The following is a 19,336-nucleotide window of genomic DNA, read 5'->3' as shown; positions in this document are numbered from 1 at the left end:
ATAAGTAATAACATATTTTTGCCTAGTAAAAAAAACTAAGCAGTCAAGATGTCAGACTCCTTAACTCAATCCTCACACAAGAGTATACTTACTTCATTTAGAAATAATCTTAACAAGACTGCTTAACTGGTTTTTCATCCACAGCAAATAAAAAGCCAGAAATCAAAGGGACAAGAGGATACATAAATATAACAACAAGAAGCAACCAAGTAGAAAGAAAATGCTCAAGGCACCTAAATTCAAAGACAGGGTACATTTATTACAGAAATAAACATAAAAATATACCACGTGAATGTTGAGAACTGTGCAATATGGATCAACACTACCTTCTTAATGATAATACTAAGTTATGAAAACAGAATTCAATATTCTGACTAAAAAGGCAGAAAATTATGTAATATACTTCAGATGGTTTTATAATTAAAATGGCTAAATGTAAAAGTTTTATGCTTGAAAGGATTTTAAATTATCTAAATTAAAAATGTACAATTGTGAAGCTTATTTTCCACTGAAGCCAGAAAACTGAAACAAACAGCTAAGAAAAACATTAATTTGTTGTTAAAAAAAAATGAATAAAAAGCCAAGCCATGGTCTCCTTGAGACTAGGATTTCAGACAAGAGCTTCCATATCATGAAATTTAATAAACTATTACCTACTCTGTTATAGTTTCATATAGTGGTTCAAAAAAGGCTTTACAGTGATAAATATGCTAGTTTAGCATTAGCTCATTACAAGTCTGAATTATTCATCTCAGTTCACTTAAAAATTCCCCCAACATTTTACAATTAGATCTGAACACTATCAAGTAGGCCAGTGTAACACCTACTGGCCAGGTACAGTGGGTCAGGCCTTCAATCCTAGTAGGAGGTTAAGACATGAACAACACCGGCTCAAGGCCAGCCTCAGTAACCTAGCAAGACCTTATTTCAAAATTTAAAAGGATGGGAAGTATAGCTCTGAAGTAGAGTGCCTCTGGGTTCAATCCTCAGTAGCCCCACACACACACGTAACAAAGATACACCTACCCCTAAAGCTGTTGTGAGGATCAGATAGATAAATCTAGCCAAACATCCCTGCACACATCTTATATAAATTAACATTAGTGATTTTTCTTACAGATAAGAAATTGATCAATAATATGATTTAATAAGAGCAAATTCATAAAGTTGTGTTCTATCCTCAAATGCATACTCTTTTCTCACAAATATCCTATTAATTTCTACAAAGCATTTACAGTTTCCCCTAATGTCATTTTCAAAGAAACTTACAACAGGACCATGCTCATCAACGTACACTTGGAAATACAGCAGCACAGCCCTGACAGGGGTCTTGCTCTCAGGAAGCTGGTAGTCTGAGGAGAGACGCAACAAGCAAACAGGAGCTCCACTGAGAGGCATCTGAGCTGACAACTGAATGGCAATAAGTGAATGCCAGTAAGGTGTATGTGAACACAGGCTTTCCCACTGACTAATTACAAACTCTGCCTTATTTACAAAACTGCAGGAATGAGCCTGTGTGGTAAGTTAATAACATGTTAACACAATGTCAAAAGATAGACGACTTCTTACAAAAATGAGAGAACAAAATTTAGAAGGTAACATTTATTTTCTACAAAGCCAACCTATTTTTTTATTTTTAATTTTGAAACAAGGTTACTTTAAGTTGTTGAGGCTGGCCTCAAACCTGCCATCTTTGTACCTCAGCCTCCCAAGTACTGGGATTCCAGGTGTATGCCACCATGACAGGCAAAGCACAATTTTTACTGAAAATGGGTTTGAATATTAGGAAGATGGCAGATAGGATTGTTTTATACTTTAGTCTCCCTTTCAGTGAAAAAGAAAAAATACATTAACAGTAAACCATTATTTAACACATCCGATCACAGCCAAAATGAATGATCCAAACTGTTATGAATTATATAAAGTCCAAGGAAATAAAGAGATCTGTATGGAGTGAAACAAGGACTTCTCAAACATTAATATGCTATCGCTAACCTGACTCAGTAGGTCAGGAAAGGGTGTTAAGGGCTTGTGATACTTGCTGTCTGCAATACTAACAAACCCTCAGGGAAGGCTAATGCTCCTCTGCATCTTACTAATGTATGGACCACACTCGGAGAACAGGATGTAGTGAAAATAAAATGGGAAAGATTCAAACTGTTCTGGGGAACAAAACCATTCAAAGACCAGGCATGGTGGCACATGCTTGTAAACCCAGTATTTGGGAGGCTGAGACAGGAGGATCACAGGTTCACAGCCAACCTCAGGAACTTAGTGAAGCCCTCCACAACTTAGTAAGACCCTGTTTCAAAAATTAAAAATTAAAACAAAATAGGTCTGGTGGAGGTAACTCAGAGGTAGACCGCCCCCAGGTTCTATTACCAGTACCACACACACACAATAAAGTTCACAATAGTGATTCATATATAGCAGTAAGAAGAGGAAGAAGAGATGAAAAAGGAGCTTCAAATATTTCTAATGTTCTATTTCAAGTTGAATGATGGCTACCAATTGTTTATTTTGTGATTATTTAAATTACATAATACAGATAAAATCTGCCCTGTATGATACTTCGATAGTGTCTGCAGTTCTTTGCTAATACTGTCTTTGATCTTCTTTATAAACAATTCAGGAGAACTGATGGCGGTAGAATCTAATGGCAGTGGAGTTTCAGAAAAAAACAAAACAAAACTGTAAGGTTAGATGGTTCTTTTTTTTTTTTTTTTTTTTTTTTTTTTTTTGCAGTATTGGGGATAGAACCCAGGGGTTTTCTACCTCCAAGCTGCTGCATCCCCCAGCCCTATTTTTTATTCTTTATTTTGAATCCGGGTCTCACTGAGTTGCAAAGGGCCTCATTAAGTAGCTGAGGCTGTCAGAGAACCACGATCCTCCAGTCTCAGCCTCCGGAATGCTGGGATTACAAACGTGGGCCACCACACCTGGCTTAGATGGTTCTTCAATCGACTTCAAGAGGAAAAAAACAAGGGCTAAAAATGGAACACAGGGAGCTAAAAGAGGTAACTAAAACTTTTTTTTCTTTTTTCATTTTCTTTTTTTTGTAGTACTGGGGATGGAACCCAGAGGCTTTCTACCACCAGGCTACACTCCCAGACCCATTTTTATATTTTCTTTGGAAACAGGTTCTAAGTTGCTGAGAGCCTCGCTAAGTAGCTGAAGCTGGCTTCGAACCTGTGCAATCCTCCTGTCTCAGCCTCCCAAATACTGGGATTGCAAGTGAGCACCACCATGCCCGGCTAACTAAAACTTTTGATACAAGAAATGTTACAGATACGAAAGAATTGATGAAATAGAATTAAAGTCAGCAAAGAAAAACTGGTCTTAACCACTATTAATCTGCCAGAAACAAATGTGATCAAACATAAACTAAGTACAGTTAAGAATTAATCTCTGGGTCCATATGCCTATTTGTGGCTGAGAACAGTCCTGAGGATAGGGACTGTGTCTCTCTTCCCTACTACTATAGCTAGCATCTAACAGAGCTAGATCTGGAATATGATAAATAATCCATATATTAATTGTTAAACCAAGAATAGAAAACATGTAAGATACAGAGATTCAAATTAAATTATAACATAAAGTCAACTATGGTGGTACATGCCTGTAATCCCAATACTTGGAAGGCTGAGACAGTAAGATCACAAGTTTGGGGCTTGCCATAGCAACTTAACAAGGAGACCCTGAGCAACTTAGTGAGACCCTATTTCAAAATAATTAGAATAAAAAATAAAAGGACTCAAGGTGTAGTTCAGAGGTAGAATGTCCCTGGGTTCTATTTTCAGTATCAAATATGTATATATTTGGTAAATGTATATCTTAAAGCTTTTTTTAATTCTATTAAATCACATCTTTTGCTCATTATGTGACAAGGAGAAAAAGAGTTTCAAACATTAAAAAAAATTCCTAACAAAGGCAAAATAATAAACTACAGGATTTATTTAGGGAAAAGACATATAATCCTATGTGGCTGGAGTGTACAGTTCCAACAAACCTTGGAAAGACTAAGAAATAAACCTGAACATAAAAGCAAGAAAAAAAAAGAACATCATCTTGGTTGGCCTTGAATTCATTGGATAGTCCCTGAAAAAGTTGCTGAAGGAAGTTAATATCGAACTTCCATATTAAATGAATAGATGGCTGAGAAAAAAAAAAATCAGTACATTGTTAAAACAGTCATTAAGCCAGGTGTGATTGCGCACACCTATAATCCTCATACTTGGGAGGCTGAGACAGGTACCACAAGTTCAAGGACAGCCACAGTAATGCAGTGATACTCTCAACAACCAATTCCAAAACAACAAACAAAATAAGGCCTAGTGGTGTAGCTCAGAGGTAGAATGCCCCTAGGTTCAATTCCCAGAACCACAGATAATAGTCTAAAAGAAATCAGGGCTTCACCAAGGAATTGTACAAAAATAATGGACTCATATATTAATACATGTACTAAATGCCAGTAAATGGGTCCTGTGCTGGGGACAGCCTTTTTCCTCCCCTTAGCAGCTTACATGTTGGCAGAAAGACAAATAAGAAAACAAACAAGACCGTTTCCCCAGGCTGAAGAAAATACAAAGTAGTATGATGGGGAGAAGGTTTCTTTGATAAGGCTATTAGGCAAGGCTTTTCTCCAGATGGTGGCATTTAAGCTGAGAACGAGGGATCAAAAGTAGCAACCAAGGAGAAAGAAAGATTTGAGAATTTCAGGTGGAAAAATCAAGAAACTGACAAGTTACTGTGATTAGAACCTAGAAGAGTATACAGTTTAAAGAAAGAGGCAAAAATGGCAGAACCTTGAAGACCATGCATGGTAGAAAACTGGGATTTTATTCTAAATAGACAGGGTTGGTGGCATGTAAGTGGGGAGTAGCAGATAGATTTAATATTTTTTTGAAAGTGGTACCGATTGGATTTGTATTAGTAAAGAAGGAAAAAAGCAGGTTAATATGTAGGTTCTGTAACTTTGTTCACATGAGTGGCAGTCCATTTATAAAGGCAGGGTGAGCTGAGCTAAGAACAATGAGAGGATATATGATTACAGTGCACCAATAAAAAATAACAATGAGAGGGTGAAAAGAAGTAAATACTACTGTTTTGGACATAATAAATTTAAGATGCCCATGAGATATCCAAACAGTGATGTCAAACAAGGGCAATGTTTGGCAAAAGATAAAAACTCCACTTAGGAGGCTGAGACAGGAGGATTATGGTTCAAGGACCTCCGCTACATAGTGAAGCCCTTTGCAACTCTGAAACCCTGTTTCAAAATAAAGAATAAAAAATAGGGCTGGGGGTTTAGCTCAGAGACAGAATGACCCTGGGTCCATCCCTAGTACCAGAGAGAGAGAGAGGGAGAGAGAGAGAGAGAGAGACAGACAGACAGACAGACAGACACACTGAGAGAGATCCAAGAGTTATCAGAAAAATATATATATATTTTGTGGTACTGGGGATGAAACCCAGGGGCATTCTACCACCAAGCTACACCCCCAACTATTTTTTTTGGGGGGGTGGTACTGGGGGTGGATCCCAGAGGCTTTCTACCTCTGGGCTATGGGCTATACTCCCAGACCGTTTTAATGTTTTATTTGGAAACTGGGTCTTACTAAGTTGCTGAAAGCCTCACTAAGTAGCTGAGGCTGGCTTTGAACCTTTGTGATCCTCCTGTCTCAGCCTCCCAAGTGCAGGGATTACAAAGTATGCGCCACCACGCCCAGCTCCCAGCTCTATTTTTTATTTTGAAAGAATCTGTTTGAATTGCAAAGGGCCTCACTAAGTAGCTGAGGCTGTCCGCGAACCATGATCCTCCCGTCTGAGCCTCCCGAATGCTGGGATTACAAGCCTGTGCCACCACGCCCAGCCTAATAAACATTATATTTATTAATTAATCTCTGGTGAAGAGAATCCTGAACGCTAATCAATTGTGAGAGTCAACAAAAAATAAACTGTGAAGCCACAAATCAAAAAACAGCACCCAGGATACTTGCTGGTGCACTTTTATCATTGTCCCAGGTTAAGACAGTGCTCAGCACTTACAAGATGCCCTAAAATATTTGTTCAATAAATTACCTCCACCAAATAGATTTATGCCTTCTTCAACTTTAGAAACTATGCAATTCAAACAGTGTTTTTAGGTGTAGCAAATTCAGTAAGAAATAATAAATTCCTAAGAATTGACTTAAAACACTTCCCACTTAATATAAAGTGACTAACCTGAAACAAAAAAAAAAAATCAAAGTGAGAAGAGGATGCTTTTAAAGAGACAAGAACGCTCGTCAAGCTGAAACATCCTACAAAGGCACCTTGTTTAGAAATAGAAACAAAGTCCCACAGAATTCTAGATTTGCCTCTTCCCTCCTCGGTCCATTCCCTTACTCAAGATTTCCATAAACTGTCATAATACATGAATCCTAAGCACTAAATACAATTAAAGATATTCTCGATGGCATTTTTTATGCCATAAGGATGGAACACTACAAAAAAGTTCATTCCAATTATGTTTCTTCAGGTAAAACGCCAAACTACAGGAACGGGAGAGTCAAGTAAATCTCTTCCTGATAAGTTACAAATGCCAGGTGCCCAGTAGGAAAGCATTATAGTTTCCTTTACTCTAGGTTCTTAACTAGGTTCTTAAATCCGTCTCAACAACACCGCCAACTGCCTGCCCCCAGTAAGAGTCTTTTCCCTCACCAATCCCCCCTCCGAGATATCTCAAAACAAGACTAAGTTATCTGTCACACACACCCTTAAGCTTGGTCTCCTTTCTCGGCTCCCAACTCCCCCATCAGAAGACTAAAATGGCTGTAGTGTCTCTCGGACTAAAAAAAAAAAAAATTCGATAAAAGCGAAGGACCCTCGGGGAAAACCCAGTCCCGGCTTCACCAAGAGGGAGAGCAGCCAGGAAGAGCCTATAGAGGAACCTGGCAGGGCACCGCGCTCCCCACGTGGGCCCGGGGAGGCGGAACTCCACTCACCAAGCCGTCTATCTGCACTTGCTTCACGGCCGAATCTCCAGGGCCGCCTTTGCCTTTGCCTTTCCCCACCGCGCCGGTGGTGGAACCCGAAGAGGCGGCAGTAGAGCCGGTGCCTTCCTTGCGGGACGCCATCTTTCCAGCCAGACAGGAAGAAAGAGAAACGTGCGTGACCGGAAGCGGAAGTGCGAGTCTCGCGACGTTCTTGGCAGTGTGGAGATCGAGGGGCGGAGCCTGAAAGAGAGGCCGGAGGAGGGCCACGCCCCCTCTCCCGCGGAATTCTTTGCGCATGTGCACAGTTCCTGCTTCCCTTTCTCTCACAAGGCTGAGAAGAAAGTAGACCCTTTTAAATGTTGAATTACTTTCTATTAGGCGGGCCGCCATAATAACTCTATTGCATTTATCTAATATCTCCTTCTTTAAAAAAAAATCTTTCACCTCTTAATTTTTAAATTCCCATTTCTTTTTTGTGTGTTTGTGTATGTGTGTTACTGGAAACTGAACTCAGGGACATCCTACCTCTGAGCTACTCTACCAGCCCTATTTTGTTTTATTTTATTTTATTTTTTACTTTGAAACAGGATCTCACTAACTCTCACTAAATTGTTGAGGCTGATCGCGACCCTGCAATCCTGTCTCAGCCTCTAATGAACTGGGCATACAAGAGTTCACCACTATGCCCAGCTAAATTACCATTTTTATGAACTATCAAGGTCTGTACTAATTTAGAACAATTACACATACAAGAAAATCCAGGCGATGTTTCCTATCGTCATTCTGTTATTCAGCGGCAGCAGGTATTGCTTAGCTGTCTTAGGCAATTTTAGATGGCTGTCTCTAACCAGTTATACAGAAACTAATTAAAGCCTGGGAACTTGGATCAGAGGGGCCAGAACGACAGCCTTTTACATGAGAAATGTACAAAAGAAATTATGTAGTGCTGAAGGACGATGTAGACCATACTGCTTAAATGCAGACTTATAACACATAATTTTAAAATACACGTCTCAGGTGTCTAAAAGAATCGGTGACAGCTGTAGAAAGTCATTTTAGATTATTTATTTATTTTTGGCATTCGGAATGGAACCCAGAAGCATTTTACATCCTAACTAAACCCCCAGCCATTTTTATTTTTTATTTTGAAAATTGTTCTCACTAAATTGCTAAGGATGGCCTCAAACCTGTGATCCTCCTGTCTCAGCCTCCCAAGTACTGGAATTATAAGCTTGTACCACCATGCCCAGCTAGATGACTAATATAAAACATTCTGCTGTCGGGGTGGGATTACTTCTATAATCCCACTACTTGGGAGGCTGAGACAGGAGTATTACAGGTTCAAAACCAGCCTCAGCAACTTAGGCTATCAGCAACTTAGTGAGACCCTGTTTAAAATTTTTAAAAATAGGGCTGGAAATGTAGCTTGAAGCTACGTAGAATGCACCTGGGTTCAATCCCCAGTACCACAATAAATAAATAAATAATCTGCTGTACTTAAGAAAGATGAAGGAAGAATAAGTATATTTAAAACATTGATATGCCGGTCATGGTGGTGTACGCATGTAATCCCAGCATTCAGGAGGCTGAGACCAGAGGATTGAGGTTCACGGACAGCCTCAGCTACTTAGTGAGGCCCTCGCAATTTAGTGAGACCCTGTTTCAAAATAAAGAATAAAAATAGGGCAGGGGGTGTAGCTTGGAGGTCAAATTCCCCTGGGCTCCATCCCCAGACCTGAAAAAAAAAAAACAAAAACCATTGGTAATAAAAATCTTTTCTTCTCCTGAGTTTTCTAAGGCATTTTTAAAGATTAAAGCAAAAATTACAAAATTTGCCTACCGTAATTTTACCTGTATATAGAAGAAATATTTAAAGCAATTATCTTATAATCAGGAACACTTAGGGGCCATATACAGAGGTAGTTCCTACATGTCACTCACACTGGTAAAATAACAGTAAACTGGAATAAGCTATACTACCTAGAGAAGTCTAAAGCTTCACAGAAAGATACATTTTTAAATGTTGTAAGTAAATTAATATAAGATATTAAACCACATTTAAATAACTCTCAAGAATGCAAGAAAAAATAAAGAAATAAAAACATATAATAAAAATACAAGTGAAATGGCAGACCTAAGCTCAAACATATTGACAATTACATTAATGTAAATGTTCTTAATATACCAATTAAAAGATAACAGGTAGAATAAAAAAATATGACTTAACCCTGTCTATAAGGAACTCACTTTAAATATTATGACTTAATTGGGGGGGGGTCATAGTGCATGACTGTAATCCTAGTACTTGGGAGGCTGAGACAAGAGGGCCACAGGTTTGAGACCAGCCTCAACAATTTAGTGAGACCCTTCATAACTTAGACTTTTTTCAAAATTTATTTTTAAATTTTATTTATTTATTTATTTATTTTTGCGGGTCTGGGGATGGAACCCAGTGGCATTCGACCTCCGAGTTACACCCCCTGCCCTATTTTTTATTATTTATTTTGAAACCGGGTCTCGCTAAGTTGCAAAGGGCCTCACTAAGTAGCTGAGGCTGTCTGCGAACCGCGATCCTCTGGTCTCAGCCTCCCAAATGCTGGGATTACAAGTGTGCGCCACCACACCCGGCTTTTTTCAAAAATAGAATTGTTTTTAAAGTCTGGAAGTTTCACTCAGAGATAGAATGCTACTTGGTTCAATTCTGAGGACTGCAAAGAATAAATATCTTTTTTTTTTTTTTTTGCAGTATTGGGGATTGAATTCGACCTCCAAGCTACAGCTACAGCTACAGCCCTATGTTCTATTCTTTATTTTGAAACAGGGTCTCACTACGTTGCAGATGGCCTCACTAAGTAGCTGAGGCTGGCCATGAACCTGCAATCATCTTGTCTCAGCCTCCCAAGTACTGGGGTTACAAGCATGTGCCACCACACCCAGTAATAAATATGATGTAAGCACACTGAAAGTAAAATTATGGAAAAATATTTCAGGTAGTCATTAAACAAAAGAAAGCAAGACTGGCCTTATTAATATCAGATGCAGCAGAATTCAGAAAAGAGAGAATTACCAGAGACAGAGGGAGACAATAGATAATGATGAAATGGCAGGTCACCAAGAACACATAACAATCCCGAATGTGTCCACCCAGCAAGAGATTAGAATGTAGATGAAGAAAGAGCATAGAACAGAGTCGGCCAGCCCTCGTGTACACCAGGTCTGGCTCCTCCAGCATCACAGCTATGAAGAAAGTAGCTCAGTAGTTCCAGCTGGAGGCCTGGCTCAAACACCTGAAGGTCCCCAGGCAGCTGCAGACTTGAAACTGTTCTGTCTGCAGAATGCTCAACAGGATCCCCTGCTGACTGGAGTATCTTCAAGTACAAATCCCTTCAGACCCCAGAAAGTCTGTTCCTTTTTGTAGTCAAATGAATCTTTCAGAGTTCTCCCAACCCACTTTTCATGTTCCAGTGAATATTCAGGAGAGCTGAATTTGAAGCCAGCCTGTACAAGTGCTTCCCTTTAACACATGCCCTTTAACACATGCCCTTTAGCACATGCCCTTTAACACATGCCCTTTAACACATGCACCATAATATCTGAACTTCTACTTTAGTTGGTCCTTAACATCTACCTGTGAATTTTTATGCATTTATATTTCACCAGGGTAATTATTTTATATCCTGGCAGAAAGAAAAGACAAGGAACTGAAAGGACAAATAGACAAATCTGCAATTATAATCAGGGATTTTAACCCCCTTTTCTCAACAGTTGATAAAATAACTAGAGACAAAACTCAACAAGACAGCCAGGCGTGGTGGGCACGCTTGTAATCCCCGCACTTGGGAGGCTGAGACAGGAGGATCGCACGGGTTCCAAGCCAGTCTCAGCTATGTAGTGAGGCTCTTGGCAACTTGGTGAGACCCTGTTTCCAAGTAAAATATAAAATAGGTGTAGGAGTATAGCCCAGAGGTAGAAAGCTCCTGGGTTCCACCCCCAGTACCACCAAAAAAAAAAAAAAAAGAAAAGAAAAAGAAATGAAAAAAAAAAAAGAAACTCAACAAGACCATTAACCAAAAAGATCTTGTCAGTAGTTAAGAACACTCCAACTAGAGAACACAGTATTTTTCAAGTGTCACAGAACAGAGATATAATCCCGAGCCATAAAATTTCAACAAGTGTACATCTCAACAAATTTAAAAAATTTAATTGAAATCATTCAGAGTATGTTCACCAACCACAGTAGATTTGACCAAGAAACCAAACTATAGAAATAATTAGCCAGGCGTGGTGTCGCACGATTGTAATCCCAGCATTTGGGAGGCTGAGACCGGAGGTTCGTGGTTCTAGAACAACCTCTACTACTTAATGAGACCCCCTGCAACTTAGTGAGACTCTGTTTCAAAATAAAGAACAAAAATAGGGCTGGAGGTGTAGCTCGGAGGTAGAATGCCCCTGGAACCCATCCCCAGTACCGGAAAAAAAAAAAAAAAAAAAGAATTAAAAGTTTTCAAATATTAAGCCGGGCGTGGTGGCACATGCATGTAATCCCAGTATTTTGGGAAGTGGAGAGCAGAGAATCACAGTTCACAGACAGCCTCAGCTACTTATTGAGGCCCTTTGCAACTCAGTGAGACCCTGTTTCAAAATAAAGAATAAAAAACTAAGGATGGGGTGTCACTTAGAGGTAGAATATCCCTGGGTTCCATCCCCAGTACCGCAAAAAAAAAAAATGTTTTTCAAATATTTGAAAACTAGCCAGGCGTGGTGGCGAACGCTTGTAATCCCAGCATTCGGGAGGCTGAGACCGGAGGATCATGGTTTGCGGACAGCCTCAGCTACTTAGTGAGGCCCTCTGCAACTCAGTGAGACCCGGTTTCAAAATAAATTATAAAAAAATAGGGCAGGGGGTATATCTTGGAGGTTGAACGCTGCTGGGTTCCATCCCTAGACCCACAAAAAAATAAAAAATAAAAAATAAAAACAAATATTTGAAAACTAAACAATATACTTTAATAATTCATAGGTCACAGAGAAGGTCTCAAGAGAAATTAAAACACACATGCATCACTTTATTATTTTCTACATTATAGATTGTTCTAAGAAATCTTTAACTCAAGGTCACAAAGATAGTCACCTACAATAAAAAGTAAAATTTACACACTGGACTGGATGAATAGGAAAATAAAAATACCAAAACTCAGAGGGCATTAGCTACATTAGCGCAGAGAGAGAAGTTTGAAGCTAAATACCTGCTACAAAAAAGAAATACCTCAAAATTGATCATCTAAGTTTCTTTTTTAAGATCGTTAAGAAAAATAAGAACAAAGTAAACCTAAAGTACACAGAAAATAAAGGATTGAATGAAAATACTAAATAGATTCAGTCACCCAAAGACAGTTGGTTACACCATTAAGTTATATATCTGTACCCAATACGAGTCAGTTTTATATTGTAGACTCTAATTTCATTGTGGATATTCATTTTTGGAGGAAATAAATTCCATGTATTTCTGACAATATGTTCTTCATTCTCTCTGTTGCAGGAACAAAAGTTTTTAACATAATATTATATTTACTGGAAATATTTCAAATGTAGTCAAAGGGAAAAAAAAGATGTCAGCAGGAGCCTTCCAAACCAAGCCACAGGGCCTGGCCATGGTGACCACCACATTGGGACAGGGAGCAGAGAGTAGCCTGCCATTCCCCATGTTAAAAAAAAAACTGAAAAAATAAATAGACTGCCTAGTTTTTCTTGTGTGGCATAACAACTCTACCCACTAGAAAAACATAGCCCATTGAATGGGAGGCGGTGACCAGTCTGTGCCCTAGAACCAGCCACTATTAGAGCTGTTGCTTTTTCTTATTTGTCTATGACTTACTTAATTCTCTTTCAAGCCAATAAAGTAAAAGAATCAAGACACTAAAGATGAGCCAAAACATTTTTTTAAATATCACTTTATTCCTGTTCCATATTCAGATGAGCCAGAGGTTTTTCTAATTTTTAACTATTTATTTATTTATCCGTGGTACTGGGGATTGAACCCAGAAACATTCTACCTCTGAGCTACACCCTGGTTGTTTTTGTTTGTTTGTTTGTTTTTATGGTCTTGCTAAATTGCAGAAGACCTTGCTAAATTGCTGAGGCTGTCCTTTGGCCATGAGCCTGTAATCCTCCTGTCTTAGCTTCCCAACTACTGGGATTATAGACATGCACCATGCCTGGCCAAAGGATTTGTGTATATGTGTATGCCAGGGTTTGAACCCAGAGGCATTCTACATCTTAACTACACCCCCATCCTCATCCTATTTTTTTTAAACAGGGTCTCTTTTGCTTGATGAAAGCCTCACTACTTGCTGAGTCTCAGTACTATGAGAGTCTCACTACTACGCCCAGCAGTTCTTTTTTTTTTTTTTCTATAAATGTCTATTCCTACCCCCAGGTATAGTGGCACACACTTGGAATCCCAGGACTTAGAAGGCTGAGATGGAAGATCGCAGGTTCACCGCCACCTCAGCTACTTAGTGAGGTCATCTGCAATTTAATGAGCTCCTGTTAAAAAAGAAAAAAGAAAAAAATAGGGCTAGGGGTGTAGCTCAGAGGTAGAATGTCCCTGGGTTTGATCCCCAGTACTGTAAAACAATATAATAAAATATCTGTTCCTACTCAATTGTTACCTGCTTTCAGACCTCTGTGGAAGGCACAGCTCCTTTGAACATCTGCCGGTCTTGGGCCTGAGCTGAGTAGTGTATTCAATGACAGAGCAGAAAGACATGAAGCATTTCTGGTTCAGGGCTCCCAGCCAACTCTATAGGACCAACTGAGCATCTGTTCCTGGCTTAGTATAAAGGAACTGGGTAGAAAGCAATCTGACCCCTCTATTTCCTATTTTTCTCAGAAGAAACTGTATATTCATGGCTTACAACTGGGGTAGGAGATCCTCTCTGGTATCTACCAGAAAAAGAGGAAGCAACGAAACACCGTGATTGAGGGTTAACAAGAGACTGTATAAGGGTTGCGTATTTTTTAAAATCTCTTTTGTGCAATTATCTTCTAGGAAAGGGATGAAAAAATATTTTCTTCTTTCTTTTTTCTCTTCCTCTTCCTCCTCTAAGTCATCCTCTCTCTCCTCCTCCTTTGAGCTGAAGGATAAGAGCAACAGCTTATTACCTTCATCTGTTCCCTGGAGGATATAGTTTTAGGCAATGTAGCATTATGGCATCTTCCAAAACACTTGATAAGGCACTCCTTCCTTAGAAGTGGAAAATAACTGGGTATAGGGAGAATTAGGAACTCCACTCTCCATCACTACTCACTCCTGAGAAAGGATCAGAAACTCTCTGGGGCCTGGGTTTGGGCATGGTGGCGCACGCTTGTAATCCCAGCGCTCGGGAGGCTGAGACAGGAGGATCGCACAGGTTCAAAGGCAGCCTGAGCTACTTAGTGAGCCTCTCAGCAACTTAGTGAGACCCTGTTTCCAAATAAAAAAGTACAAAATAGATCTGAGAGTATAGCCCAGAGGTAGAAAAACTCCCGAGTTCCACCCCCAGTATCACAAACACACACACAAAAAGAAACTCTATGGGAATGGGAGTATAGAATATGGTACCATCATTATTAAAGAACTAGGTCTAAAATACGAAAATTAAACATAAGCAATGTCTTAAGAGGCAATTACTCAGTCACTGTTAGTCAATTTTCAGTGAATGTTACAAAATACCCGAGATCCTCAAAAGTTAAAAAGAAGAAAGGCCAGGTTGTGTGTGGGGGTGAGTGGTTGAAATCTTGGCTATTTGGAAGTCGTAGGCACAAAGACCATCCTAGGGAACTCAGCAAGACTCTTAACTCAAAATAAAACACAAGAGGGGCTAGGAAGATGGCTCAGTGGTAGAACACTGGCAGCATGTGTGAACTCCCCACACCCCAAAAGGGATCATGGTTTTAGAGGTTTCAATCCATGTTTGCTTGGACCTGTTGCTTTGTGCCCATGGCAACACACTGTATCATGACAAGAGAATGAGGTAGAGGAGAACTGTACACCTCTTGGTGGCCAAGAAGCAAGGAGAGGAAGGAAGAACGAGGGCCAATGTCCCATTCAAGGGCTCGCCCCAGTGACCTGCCTTCTTTCAGTAGGCTCAAACCCAGACTATTCCATCACCTCCCAGTATCCCCTGTAGCATCACAGGCTAGCCGCCAAACTTGTGACACATAGGCTTTTGTGGGGACACATCCAAACCATCACAAGCACATAAGTAAGGCAAACCTAAAGTTCTGGATTAAATCAGTACACTTCTCAGCCGGGCGTGGTGGCGCACGCTTGTCATCCCAGCATTCGGGAGGCTGAGACAGGAGGATCGCAGTTCGTGGACAGCCTCAGCTACTTAGTGAGGCCCTCTGCAACTCAGTGAGACCCTGTTTCAAAATAAAGAATAAAAAAATAACGCTGGGGTGTAGGTTGGAGGTAGAATGTCCCCGGGTTCCATCCCCAGTACTGCAAATATAAATAAATAAGTACACTTTTCATTTGGACAAAGAAAATCATTTGGCTTAAAACACTACTTTGCTTAATGTTTAAGTCAAGTGGGAAAGATGCCTTTGGGAAATCATTACAAGTAGGTAATAGCAACATTTCCTTCTGCATGTCAGTCTTTTCACTCTATTTTCAAGGATAAGAACATATAAAGACTGTGTTCAATATCCTTAAAGCAAAGTGTTATGAAGATATTATACACTATCATTTATAGCATACGCCTTGGACATATTTGCCTAGATCTGACAAACATTCCATCAAGAATGCTCTGGAGCATCTCAGGAGAAAGAAGCGAATGGGGAGGAAAATTAAGTACTGGATTAGCTAGCCAAATGCCAATAACAGTAGCCATAATGATACTAACATAGAGCTATGCATGGTGGTACGTGCCTATAATCCCAGTACTTGGGAAGTTAAGAGAGGAGATCACAGGGTCAGAGACAGCCTCAGCAACTTAGCAGCACCCTGTTTCAAAATAAAATTAAGCTGGGAGTAGAGCTCAAAAGTAGAAGGTCCCTGGATGCAATTCCCTGTACACAAAGGTGGTGCAGACCTCTAATCTCAGTACTTGGGAAGCTGAGACAAGGGGATGATAGTTTTGCAGTTAGCCTCAGCAACTCAGCAAGGCCTTTGGCAACTTAGCGAGACCCTTTTCAAAATAAAAAATGAGAGACAGGAAGATCGCAGTTCGTGGACAGCCTCAGCTACTTAGTGAGGCCTTCTGCAACTTAGTGAGACCCTGTTTCAAAATAAAGAATAAAAAATAGGGCTGGGAGTGTAGCTTGGAGGTACCATGCCTCTGGGTTCCATCCCAAGTACTGCTAAATAAGTAAGTAAATAGATAATAAATGATAGATAGATAGATAGATAGATAGATAGATAGATGGCTGAGTGTAGTTCAGAGGTAGACCCCTGGGTTCAATACACACACACACACACACACACACACACACACACACACACACACACTGCTTGCTTCAGGCTGTAAATAACCAAAAGCAATAAAACTATTTAAATAATAAAAGGCACTGTACTTTATCACATACCTGGGTGTCTATCGAAGGGCTTACCAGAAATAAAGCAGCATAAATATTCCAGTTTCACAACTATATGATTCTCCTGTCTTTTATACCATTTTTGTCCTGTCCAAAAACTGACTACCATTATAATCTCAAAATAGCTGCCAGGAGCAATTGATACAATACACTTTTTGCTTCTTTCTTGTCACAAAAACTTTTCCCCAACCATAGAAAAAGTCCTTTTCATTTTTGAGGGGATCACATAAAGTCATGTGCCTCCTTTTTGTGTCCAGATGTGGAATGAGTCTATGTGAGGTCATACTTTGAAGAGCTAAATGATTTGTTCAGTATTATGAAAGGAACAATAGGGAGGGTAGAGTCAGAGCCAATAAAAAGAAAATAATATCCATTTGTACATAAGACTCAGCATGTGGGCATTTTCTATATGTTTGCTAAAATAATAATTTTTAAAATGACATTTGGACCCCTATCCCAGTATTTTGATTAATGAGTTACTAACTACTATTACAAAGGGATCTTACACTGAAAAAATTTGAGACGATTCTGAGAGTAATTTTTATTTTGTAAAATACCATGTAATTAATACTTCATATTGGCACAATTCAGTTATAAACACTAGACTTTGAAATAATATTCTACTGGATTGTTGAAAGCACGTTTAATTTCTTGCCCATGGGAGTTCAGTTTCTGCCCTGGAGTCCTCCTGCTGCTTAAAAATATATGAGAAACCGTGAGTGAAAGAGGTGTCTTCGACATTTTGCTCAATATAAATAAATAGTGCTTTTAGAAAATCCCTTAAAAGTTCGACCTGACATCGTTTTCAATATTTGAACTTCTTTAAGTAACAGTAATAATATTTGCTTACCTAGAGTAATTTCACAAGGATTCATTAATCTTCTAGAATGCTCTGATAAGTTCAAATGAATGACTCCTTGTGGAATGAACTTCTCTACCAGTTTCCATTATGATTTAATTAAATTTCAAATGGCAGTTTGTCTTGCATCAAAGTACAACATTTTTCTCATGGTGATACTAACTTTTTGCTCTTCTCTATTGATTTTTTTGTTCTCACCACTTTAATGCCATTAAACATCTTGTAATAAAATGCCAACAGAGAGCCCTATTCAAATCCTGTATAGTGAGACACTGAATTCCTTTCAATTTACCCAACTTGACAGTATGCTCTACAATATTATCATTATTTTATCTTATTTTATTTTCATCTTATATTTATTTTTATTTTATTAGTATCATTCTCTGTGAGCATGATTTCATTCGAATAAACTATTATAGCCAACTTGCTAGTCTAATTTTAGGGTCATCACAAGAGTCATCCGATAGCTGATGGTGGGCACTCCCTGGATACTGTCTTGTTTAGAAATATCCTTGACAGAAAGGAATCCCTTGAAACCGTTTTCAAAGAGGCAGTTTTCTCCTTTGTCCTTTGATCTGAAGGAAGAGTTCACTGGCACCAGCAGGGCTAATAGAAATCGTTTTTGGTTTCTTTAGTTGACAACTGGGTGACACGAACATTTCTTTGACGGTCCTTGCCCCAGCATCCGGGGCTCTCATTTAACTGACTTTCTCAGTGGGAAATACATTCCACTGACAGCAAAGTCAAGTCAAATTGCTTATACTTTCAAAATTATCAAATGTCAAGATATTTTATATGGTCTGTAAAACAGATTTGCTTTAGTTTACTTTGAAAACATTACACCTTTTAGAGAAATCTTAAATGTTAGAATTCTGAGGCTGGGTGTGGTGGCGCACGCTTGTAATCCCCGCACTTGGGAGGCGGAGACAGGAGGATCGCACAGGTTCAAAGCCAGCCTCAGCTACTTGGTGAGGCTTTCAGCAACTTAGTGAGACCCTGTTTCCAAATAAAATATTAAAAAAAGGGTCTGGGAGTATAGCCCGGAGGTAAAAAGCCTCTGGGTTCCACCCCCAGTATCACCAGAAAAAGTTAGAATTTTGAGAAGGGCAATTGTATTGGTGAACATCAGCTAACTCAAACACGTCTGTCAGGTTTCTCTCATTTTATACAAGTAAGCTTTACAGAGCATGTGGTGTGTGTGTGTGTGTGTGTGTGTGTGTGTGTGTGTGTGTGTGTGTGTGTGTGTGTTTTACTGGGGATTGAACCCAGAGGAATCTACCTTTGAGTTATATCTCCAGTCCTTTTTAATTTTTGCTTAGAAACAGGGTCTCACTACTTGCTAAGGCTATCCTCAAATCTGTGATCCTTATGTCCCAGCCTCCCAAGTATTGGAATTACAGACAGGCACCACTGCACCCAGCTATACACATCCTTTTACTGTTCCACTTGTTATAACAGGCATGTGTTACTTCTCTTTTATTTTCTTTACTTTACTTTTCTTTTCTTTTCTTTTCTTTTCTTTTGGTGGTACTGGAGTGGAACCCAGGGGCTTTCTACCTCTGGGCTACACTCCCAGAACTATTTTATATTTTATTTGAAAACAGGGTCTCTTAAAGCAGCGAGACTGGCTTCGAACCTGTGTGATCCTCCTGTCTCAACCTCCCAAGTACAGGGATTAAAAGCATGCACCACCACGGCCGGCCCATGTATTGCTTTTTAAATTTTTTTAAAATTTTAATTAAAAAATTTTTTCTAATTTAAAAAAAAATTTAAATTACTTTTTAATATGGAAAATAAAAATTATTTTTTAAAATGTGACAGCCTCGCCGGGCGTGGTGGCGCACGCTTGTAATCCCCACGCTTGGGAGGCGGAGACAGGAGGATCCCGCAGGTTCGAAGCCAGCCGCCCGCGCTGGCTTAG

At 39.4% G+C, this 19,336-nt stretch overlaps 1 protein-coding gene and 1 pseudogene across 6 annotated transcripts in view; one reads left to right on the top strand and one right to left on the bottom strand.

The window, feature by feature from the left end:
- The window catches only part of EIF3H (eukaryotic translation initiation factor 3 subunit H), a gene marked incomplete at both ends in the record, with an annotated part of 101,764 nt that extends 94,646 nt beyond the window's left edge, over window positions 1-7,118 (bottom strand). For all 5 annotated transcript variants that reach the window (XM_080694637.1, XM_080694638.1, XM_080694639.1 and 2 more), the window contains one exon: window positions 6,987-7,118. In XM_080694637.1, the coding sequence (XP_080550763.1) occupies window positions 6,987-7,118 (132 nt within the window). The remainder of the gene's footprint in view (window positions 1-6,986) is intronic.
- Window positions 7,119-7,742: 624 nt separating this feature from the next.
- On the top strand, window positions 7,743-10,395 carry LOC308262272 (guanine nucleotide-binding protein G(I)/G(S)/G(O) subunit gamma-5-like; annotated as a pseudogene). Its single transcript has 2 exons — window positions 7,743-7,780; window positions 10,192-10,395. The product of its transcript is annotated as a guanine nucleotide-binding protein G(I)/G(S)/G(O) subunit gamma-5-like (transcript).
- The last annotated feature ends 8,941 nt before the right edge of the window (window positions 10,396-19,336 follow it).

Source organism: Muscardinus avellanarius (genome assembly GCF_963383645.1).
Source record: "Muscardinus avellanarius genome assembly, chromosome: 4".
In the NCBI taxonomy this organism is placed as follows: domain Eukaryota; kingdom Metazoa; phylum Chordata; class Mammalia; order Rodentia; family Gliridae; genus Muscardinus; species Muscardinus avellanarius.
The sequence above is the reverse complement of the archived record's forward strand: the minus strand, read 5'-3'. Positions and strand labels throughout refer to the sequence as shown.